The sequence below is a fragment of the Labeo rohita genome, chromosome 5 (assembly GCF_022985175.1).
Source record: "Labeo rohita strain BAU-BD-2019 chromosome 5, IGBB_LRoh.1.0, whole genome shotgun sequence".
Lineage (NCBI taxonomy): Eukaryota > Metazoa > Chordata > Actinopteri > Cypriniformes > Cyprinidae > Labeo > Labeo rohita.
Genome location: NC_066873.1, coordinates 41,827,489 through 41,837,896, shown reverse-complemented (window position 1 = coordinate 41,837,896; position 10,408 = coordinate 41,827,489). Strand labels below are relative to the sequence as shown.

Sequence of the window (10,408 nt, the reverse complement as noted above, 5' to 3'; positions counted from 1 at the left end):
TGTTTTCTTGCAAAAAAAATAAATAAATAAAATAAAATAAAATAAAATAATAATAATAATAATAATAATAATAATAATATAATATAATATAATATATATATATATATATATATATATACACATATATACATATACATATATATATATATATATATATATATATATATATATATATGACCCTGGATCACAAAACCAGTCATAAGGGTCATTTTTTTCAAAATTGAGATTAATACATCATATGAAAACTGAATAAATAAGCTTTCCGTTGATGTATTGTTTGTTAGGGTAGGACAATATTGGTAGAGATACAACTATTTAAAAACCAGGAATCTGAGGGTGCAAAAAAATCAAAATATTGAGAAAATTGCCTTTAAAGTTCTTCAAATAATGTTCTTAATGTATAGGACTTAGGTATAGTACATTTACAGTAGATTTTACAAAATATCTTCATGGAACATGATCTTTACTTAATTTCCTAATGATTTTTGCCATAAAAGAAAAATCAATAATTTTGACCCATACAGTGTATTTTTGGCTATTGCTACAAATAAACCCCAGCGACTTAAGACTGGTTTTGTGGTCCAGGGTCACATACATATATCTTGCAATTTTGCCTTTAAAAAAATTCTTCAGAATTCTGAATTGCGAGATCAAAAGTACTAAAATAAGAATTTTAAGATAAAAAGCCACATTTTGTTTGTATTCCAGGGCTTCATCCATTTTATCTCTGTACTAATAAATAAGCTGGAAAATCTACAAATTATTCTTAAAATTAATTAAACTCAGCTGAAATCCTTTAGGTTTAGATCCAAATTATGAACTCAAACAGAAATCTTACAAGACCTACAATAATGAATATCAATTAAAATTGTATTTGTATTTTACTAAGCCTTATATTTATTATTGCTGGTAGATCGAAAATGCATCAACTTTAAGACGTCAAAACGTCACCATCACAAACTGTGCATGTGTTTTATTTGTAAAGGTGAAAGCCCTTCATATGAAACACCCCCAAAATGTGAAGTTTTTTTTTTAAAGCAATAACATGTAAATGTAAAGAGAGAATTGAAGGATCGTTGGTAAAGCATTTAGGACAGAGCCCCAGTAAAACAAGAGAACGTTGTGGTGGGTTTATAGAGGTGAAAATGAGGACAACTGACCTACATCAGATGTTCCTTTATGAGCACTGCTGCCATCCTGTCTGGAGAAAACAAAAGCTTTCTCTGCACAGAACAACGATCAGGGCCAATTCTGACTGGAATAAGGGTAAAATGGAGTTTAGAGGTTCCGAAAAACACTACCAGGGGAATTACTGACAAAGCAAATATTCCCGCACTTGTATAGATTACATACAGATTTCACAATGCTGTTACAAAAACAAAAACATACAATGCATTGCCAAAAGACAAAATGAATCACATAAAAACACACTGGATTATTTTAGCTGGATTTATTGTCTATAGTAATACAGACTGGTTGATATTCTGTTAGTGTATTAGCGATAGAGTAATAGAGCTCAGATGCCTGGATACATCTTGATTTTTTTTTTCCTCACACGTGTTTACACACAGTCATATAGTGCTATATGGGATTATTTCATATTCCTCATTCAGAACTCATGTCTTCTCATCTCCCCCTGAATTCTGAATGTGGAATCGCATGTCATGCATACAAAGGCAATAATATTATTGTATTGTATTAACTTGGGTGCAATATTCCCATCTGATGATCTTCATGCTCAACCGAAAAGCTTATTTACATCAGTGTCAACAAGATATTTACAATAACGTCTCATACATGTAGTGTGACAACCTACTGACCTATCATCTTAATTGCATATGAAAGTTGCTCAAATCTGATTTAGAAAAATGCAGTGCTTAGACATTATATAGTAATAATAACAGTAATAATACTCATATAATATATTAATACCCATACATATATAAAATCAGATCTGGGCCACTTTCTTCCTGTGCATTTTCCATTTTTACTCCTAATAACACGCTCATCTTGCCTATAAAATCCACAGCTAAGGCTTTCGAAGCATTCTTCAACAGTTAAAAAACAAAAACATTGCATACACATTGACATTTGTGTACTTTACATTCATACAAGCAAATAAAAAAATAAACATTAGTAGGCTTCTTTAAAAGATCTCTACAAAAAATGACATATTAGTAACTAAATAATTCCAACAAAATAAAATCTTTCACAGTAGTGTTTAAAGCTTAAGCAACAGTAGATGCTGATGTCTCTCATGTATTTCTTCACTCTTAATGCTCATCTAATGCCCTTTCAATCACACACCACATTAGGAGTTTAATGACTGCTATCTGATGCTCTTCAAAGTCAACATGAAACGTATCGCAAACCATTTTACTTCCACACTATGACATTTCAGAGTGAAACAAAATATTGAACATGAATAAAATGTACGGCAGGGCTTGATTTTATCCATCATACATTGTTTGGATGATGAAAAGTGGGTGTTTCGTAGTGGAAAATAAACTATAGTTTTGCAAAACAGGTTGCATTCTAGCTGTGTAGTCTCTTATTAAGAACAAAAAGTTATAACAGCACCAACAACATGTATTAAAAAAGTAAACAGGGTGGCTTTTGATTTCATGTTGACTTTCATTCATTCTCATTGTAGTGACAAGCGTCATGTCGTCCTGATGTGACGCATCTGTTGTTCTGACTGCTGCACAAGGTTTTGGAGGACTAGCGATACGCACAGTGCTCAGAATAAAAGCCTTCACAGTAATATTGAACATATAGCTCTCATATATCTGTATGTTAGATTGATAAAGTCAAAACGAATCTAAAGAAATAGCAGGTTCCTGTGATGTCAGTAAGACTGGTTAAAGTAATTTACCCTGTGGTCCACGTGGGCCCATAATGACAAGGAAACTGCTCTGAAAGAAGGTGCTGTTCTTTAGAAAAAATAAAAAAATAAAATAACTAAGTTTGAGAGGCACTGTGGTCATTTTAAAACCAAGACAATCTCTGAAAACAAGACATATCATCATCCTGAAATGATGCATCTATGATTAGATGTCTAGTTGAGTTTGTACTGGGAAGTGTTAAAACGTGACAGTCCAATATTGGTGGAAAGGAAATACAAAGACGTTTTCATAAAACTAAAAGGTGCTTCACATCTTGTACGAATAATGCCAATTTCGTTAAATATTACTGACCTGTGGAAAGCAAAAACTGAAAGACTAGAAAACCTAGTCTTTTCTTTAGAAAAATGTCGTAGAGAACAGGGCTGCACGATTAAATGAAAAAAAGAAGTTGAAAATATAGCTGCAAGCAGCAATTAAGGGTTCAAGCACAACAGAGGCAAAAGGAGGAGCTAAGCATGGCACTGAACATCAGACCAATGCAACGAGTAATTAAAGTCATTTTAGGATGATTTTAGCCAAAATGGCTGAAAAATCATAAATTAAAACTCTAGTAATATTATATAATGGGTTATCACTTTTGCCCAATAGGTGGCGCTGTTATCAAATCGATGTGGTGTGTTCTGTGTGTGGTGACAATGGCACACACAAAATTTGGTGTCAATATGTCAAAGGTTTGCAGAGATACAGCCTCAAACATAATCTGGTATCATGCCACAACATTTGTTGTGGTGCTATTCAAAAGCAGTTTTGTCTATCAACATGAAATTCTTAAATTTTTGTCAGCACAGCCTGAAGATCATCTGACTCGAATTTGGTGAAAATTGGATGAACACACACCGAGTTTTGTAAAGATACGTCAATGCATTCATAAAATACAGCATTTTACGACACAATTGAGAATGGCCATCGCGCAAAATTGGGTATGGCATGCTGCACCGAAACTAAAGAGACCAGTGTTGTGATTTTTGTTCAAACCATTCAGAAGAATTCCAAAACTTTCTGTCAGCATGGTCTGTAGATGATAAGAGCCAAATTTGGTGAAAATCAGACAAACGGTCTAGCACGAGTTCGAAAGGGTAGGTTTTTTGAACTATTAAAAATAGCAAAAAAAAAACCTTGACCTTACGAATTTTAAATGTTGGTGTCCATTCGAAACCAGCTGATCCAAGGATGTGGTGGCACTAGAGAGTTTGAGTTAGACTCCAAACTTGCTATGGTTAATGTTGAGCCTGTCCTCTATCAGTGTGCCAAATTTCATAACTTTCCCGCAAGCGGTTCTATGGGCTGCCATAGATGCAAGAGCGGAAGAAACGGAAGAAGAATAATAATAATAATAATAATAATAATAATAGGAACACCAACGGATACAGTAGGTGCTTTCGCACCTTCAGTGTTTGGACCTAAATACTCATCTTTCATATCTCTTAAACACTAAGTGGCACTGCGCTCTTCATCAAATTAGTGCATGTGTTATTCGGGAACTAATCACCTTGAATTCAATATCTTTTTGCCAGCATGATCTGAAGCTGATCTGAGCCAAATTTGGTGAAACACAGTCAAACTGTCTAGGACGAGTTTGAAAAAGTAGTTTTTTCAAACTATTACAAATAGCAAAAAAACTTGAACTTCTGAAATTTAAACATTGGTATCCATTCGACTCAGCATGAGCCAAGGATTCAGAGGGGGGGAAAAAACAAAAAAACAAAATAGACCTTTTAGACCTAATAGTTATTAGCATAATCATGAGTGAAACTTTGGACAAGTGGTGGTGCTAGAGAGTTTGAGTTAGAGACTCTAAACTTGTGGTGGTTAACGTTGAGCCTGTCCTCTATCAGTGTGCCAAATTTCATAACTTTCCCGCAAGCGATTCTATGGGCTGCATTAGACTCAAGAGCGGAAGAACAACAATAAAAATGCAAACAGATACACTGCTATTGCACCTTCGATGTTTGGCCCCTACTTATCAAATTGAAAAGGCTGTTTGTCAGCAAAAGAGAAGCTTTAAGGGGTTTCCACCAAAGTATAAGCTTGATGGTTTAACGTTAAAAAAATTAGACCAAGAAGAAATGCAGACAAATATTAGTATTGTAACAGTTGCACTGTAGAATATTGCATAATATTTTCTTCGTTTGTTAAAATATAACAATAGTAATATTTGTTATTTTGTTTAATATGTTATTTAGTAGTAGTAGTAGCAATAACAATTATTACTATTATTATTAAATACAAATATTATTATTCATACTGCTATATACTTGCACTTTTTTTGGCTAAATTGTGCAGCCCTTCAAATAAGTACAGCAAAGCAAGATAAAAAAAAAAAAAAAAAAATTACATTAAAATCTGCAATCCCATTTCTTTTTTTGAAAGAGGAGAGGGAGAAAGAATTATAAAAAAAAAAAAAAAAAAAAAAAAAAAAAAAAACATTCCTAAAATCGTGCAGCCCTAACAGAGACGGTAATTTTCTACAAGCTGCGCTGACTAAGAATCAATAATTAATAAAAAATACACACAACTATCTAGCTGCATCACATGATTAACAGTAACAGTGTGTTTACATGCATCTTAATGCACGTAAGATGATGAAAACACTTCAACAGCTGTTTTCCTAAATCAGGGAAACGGATTAAGAAAAAACAGAGATGCATATTTTTCCCATTTTCCTTTTGTTCTGTCAGCTTATTCAATGTGCGTGTTTGCTTACACAAACATTTAGACTCGAAAAATTAGCTTGAAGCTACACAAAATTTTCTGAATCACCTAAAAGCAGTGCAGCTTTGAGAACAAGCCTTAAATGCATTGATTTTGATCTTTTGAAATATTTTACGGGCAGAGAAATGTGTGCAAACCTGCTGGAGTCCATCAACTTAGGCTGCTTTCGGACTTTCTATGTTTGACTGCTACAAAACCGTTAGGACTGAAAATGAGAGCAGTGAAATGTTGCGCATAATAAGCATGTGAAGTTACTGCGATCACTCCAATAACACTACAAAATAGAGGAACGAACACTGTTGTATGAATAGAAGTGACGTTTCTAAGGCAAAACATCATACGTGAGAAGATATAGCCACCTTCAGCTCTTCAGTAGTACTTCACCTGTCTGGTCAGTATCACAAGTCCTTGAGAACAGTAGTGACGTTGATTACGTAAATGTGAGTGATTTCCAGTAAGGGCACAATCCCTAAAACGAACCGAAAAAATCCTCGTAAAGGTGAACGGCACAAACGAATGTGAAACATTAAAGCTTAAGTAGTGCCTTCTCAGGATTTTCCAGAGAGAAAATTGTGGAACCAGGTGTTTGAAGGCTGTGGTTTCTCCTCCGAAGATTCTGGGATGAGGAACTGGGATGATGTGACCGATGTAGGGCTGCCAAGCGAACCACTAAAGTTTTCCGCCTCTGGAGAATCCAGTTGCCAGGAACACTGGGGTTTGTAGCCTGTATTCAAGCCATCGTCTTGGAAGTCGGCCTCGAATTCATTTTGGAGCTCAGCTGGCCCTGTGACGGACTGCATTTGAGGCCTGTAACCTCCGCCACCACACGCCCCCTGCGAGGACGTGGGGCTCTGGATGCCTGCGTAGGTGATTTCGGTCTGTGTGGAGCCCACCGAGGCGGTCGAGGAACCGGAGGAGTCTGAGATGTGGTTACTGTGTGAGCCATCACCAACCACCTGGTTGTAGTATCTCAGGAGAGCTGGTTCATCCGAGTCAGTGTCGACCTCGATGTTGTCGTTCTCAGACTCCTCCTCTTCCTCTGGGACTGGGAACAGACCTTCCTTGGTGAAATCCCACTCTGGACTGTCCACAATGTGGACCAGACTGTGAGGAGGGGGCTTCACATCCAGAGGACCCTAAAAACAAACAACAGCAAAGCAGTTTGAGGAATCAGTTATGTTTGACGTTATGTTTGACTTGAAGAAAGGTTATAAAATTCAGGGTATCCGAACACAGCCACTATGAGCGCCTCCTCTGCCATGTTGCCGTCAAATAGTACAGTTGTCATGCCAACTTGCTACTGTAAACAGAAGCTTGCAATGCTTGCCCCGCCTCCATGTTCTTGGAACTGACATGGCATGCATGTAAAAGCTGAAATTCTTTTAACTTGACACGTCGTCTAAAAAAAGGCAAAAAACGTTTAAAAATGTCTGCAAAAGATGCGAGCGTAACAGTCACGCACGTTCATCAAGCATAGAAAAACAACGAAAAAGCAGCGCGTTAGAATGGGAAAACACATTCTGTGTGAATGGCCCCTAATACGTTAACAACAGTAATAGTTATACCTGTCTTAAGAACACTACTCAAGAAAGGTTTTACCTGTGGAGAGGACCAGTCTCCAGGTACTTTAGGTCCAGGGATTTCAGGATAGAAAGCTTTCTTTACCCTGGAATTAGATGAACAATACGAAACCATCAAGGCAAAACATTTATAAGTGATTTACATCATCTTTGTTACATTGTGTTGTATGCTAACTAAACCTGAAAAAAAAAACATATTATGAAATAGTAAAAACAGTATTTCAGCCTAATTTTCTATTTTTTTAAAGTACTGAAGTCAATAAAACTAAAACTTCAAAATTAAATAGACTAAAGCTAATAAAAACATCAGAATTAGTAAAATTAAAATTACAATAAAATGGAAAATAATCATTCAAAATATGAATAACCATTATATTAGTATATTCATTATTCTAAAAATAACACTAATTTATGTAGATCAGTAAGAAAGAAAAAAAGTGTCACATTTTTTGTACTGCAGCAGCAAAATAAAAAAAAAAATTAAAAAGAAAACCTTTTATAAATTAGCTGCCAAGAAAACATTTCTCATTTTAAAAGTTGTAGTATTAAAATTCCTAAACTGAAATTGAAACAGATAAAAACTAAATAGACCCATTAAAAAAAAAGAATTAAAAAACTAAAAATAAATAAATATATTAAAAAGTAGAACATTTTATAATCAGTATTACAATTCAAATTTTAATAATCAGTATATTAGTGTACTAATAATACTGTTAATCAGTAAGAACAGCATGCAGTTCTAGCTCATACTATGAGCCATTTAGGTTGAATTGATTTTATTTAGTGGGTTTCTGACATTATTTAACTTGATGGAAAAGCTATTAAAGCACATTAATAAAGTCCTACCAATCTCTCTTCTTGTAGCAGCAGATGCTGATGAGGATGAGACAGCAGAACATGGTTCCCAACGGCACAAGAATGCCAACAAACAACATGTCGGCTGCTGGATGATCGAAGGAAAAGGAGAAGTTTAAGAGAACTGTATAATCCAATTTGCTGTAATATCAAATGAGGCATCAGTCAATGGCAGAATATCTGAAGGAATTTCATAATGTCTTACTGTCCATCTCCATTTTAATATCCACAGTCGACCCCGCGTCCTCCCCAGCTGAGGTGTAGGCCTTCACTACGAACTTATATAAGTTCAAAGACAAACCCTTTACTCTGTACAACTGCACTTCAGGATCAGAGATGTTAGCTAGAAACACAACCACACAATTATTTTAATATATAAACAATAATAATTACATAATAACATTACAAAGTTTATTTATTATATAAAACTATGTCTGAGAGTGCTTACCAATGAGATCCAGATGTGCAGCGTTTGCCAGGTAGACGGTGTATCCACGTATGAAGCCTCTCTGGCATTTCATTTCGGGGGCTTTCCAAGACAACAGCACAACAGAGCCAGTTTGATTGGCTGACAGCTCTCTAACAGACTGTGAAGGAACTACAGAAGATCCAGCAAAAGGGAGAGAGACACAGAAGACATTCACATACAAACCATCAAAAACACAAATACTAGACTGTGAGACTATGCAAAAATCAACAAGTTCTATTAATAGAAGTGGTTTATATCATGACACCATGAATTCAAAATCCATGTCTGTCATCTTTGAGGCCATGGATATGTGAGTGCACTCCTATAAATAAACACCACAGATACTGCATAAACATAAGCATGCTCAGGGTACATAATCATTTGAGTAAAATAAAATGCTCTCTAAAATTAAATGACTTCTCCTCCTAAGCTATAAATATCTAAATATTCATATTTTCTTGTTTTGTTGAATATTTGTGACCCTGGACCACAAAACTAGCACATATATTTGTAGCAATAGCCAAAAATACATTGTATGGGTCACAATTATTTATTTTTGTTTTTTCTATTTTTGTTTTTAATATTTCTAATTTTTTAAAATGTTTTTTATATTTATATATTATTAATGTTATCTTTAATATTGCTGTTATTACATTGCTACATAATTACAAACAATTTGTTTGAAACCATGCAGCCCTACAGACAAGCACACCAAACCTGGATCTTTTATTCTATTTAAATCACAACTGTAATTTTTTTTATCTGAAAAATCATAATTAGATTAAACTGGTGGATTAGCCTTTCCAGTAAATGCATAAATACATTATTTACACAAGCAACGGCTGTTTGCGTTTTACATGAAGCTACCATTTACTTTTACTTAATGGTTTGCTAATATTTTATCAGCAAGTCCTGTTGACAAGTGACCCATTAGTGGAGAAATGTGGAATTTTTTATAAAGGCCCTACTGTATGTGTGAAAGCGCCTTATGAGCGCTGAACAGCAACAGTTCTCTTACTCATTTCCTGTGAGTATCCCTTCCATCTCTGCAGCAGCATAGGAGCGTTGGTTGAGAGCGCGTATACGGATACGGTGTACCTCACTCCTGCCACCAGAGAGTCTGAAATCAGCAGAGACTGATATAATCAGTGCGGTGCACAGAGAAAACATGCTCTCATGAAGTAAACAAAGAATGAAGACATTCAAATTCCAGTAGGTTTCCACAATGTGTACAGTAAAGTAATACCGAAAGTATTTGGATACTTAAGTATTAAAACAGTTGCCATTTGTGACCCTGGACCACAAAACAGTCATAAGGGTTAATTTTTTTTAAATTAAGGTCTATGCATCATCTTAAAGCTGAATAAATAAGCTTTTCCATTGATGCATGGTTTGTTAGGATAGGTCAATATTTGGCCGACTATTTACAACTATTTGAAAATCTGGAATCTGGAAATAAAATCCAAATATTGTGAAAATCACCTTTAAAGTTGTCCAAATGAAGTTCTTAGCAATGCAAACTACTAATCAAAAATTAAGTTTTGATATATTTACAAAATATCTTCATGGACCATGATCTTTACTTAATATCCTAATGATTTTTGGTATAAAAGAAAAATCTAATTTGACCCATACAATGTATTGTTGGCTATTGCTACAAAAAAGCCTGTGCTACTTATGACTGGTTTTATGGTCCAGGGTCACATTTACGTTAAAGAAAGCACAAAAACTGACTTCAGATCTATTAAAAACACCCACTGATTCAAAAGACAGTGAGTGAAGATGATGAAGAAGAGCAAAGTTAGTGGAGAGAGAAGATCCTGCAACATTTGAGTACAGATGTTTTAGTATTTTATAATCTATGAATTAGCATTCAGGTATTTTTG

General features: G+C 34.8%; 1 protein-coding gene across 1 annotated transcript in view; it reads right to left on the bottom strand.

Annotated features, from left to right (window-relative positions):
* Positions 1-1,435: 1,435 nt before the first annotated feature.
* Positions 1,436-10,408, bottom strand: part of lifra (LIF receptor subunit alpha a) — a 29,759-nt gene continuing 20,786 nt past the window's right edge. Inside the window, exons 13-18 of the mRNA XM_051109645.1 lie at positions 9,541-9,642; positions 8,502-8,651; positions 8,259-8,396; positions 8,045-8,141; positions 7,218-7,284; positions 1,436-6,754 (exon numbers count right to left, since the gene is read on the bottom strand). Of these exons, the coding sequence (XP_050965602.1) occupies positions 6,167-6,754; positions 7,218-7,284; positions 8,045-8,141; positions 8,259-8,396; positions 8,502-8,651; positions 9,541-9,642 (1,142 nt within the window). The 3' untranslated portion in view covers positions 1,436-6,166. The remainder of the gene's footprint in view (positions 6,755-7,217; positions 7,285-8,044; positions 8,142-8,258; positions 8,397-8,501; positions 8,652-9,540; positions 9,643-10,408) is intronic.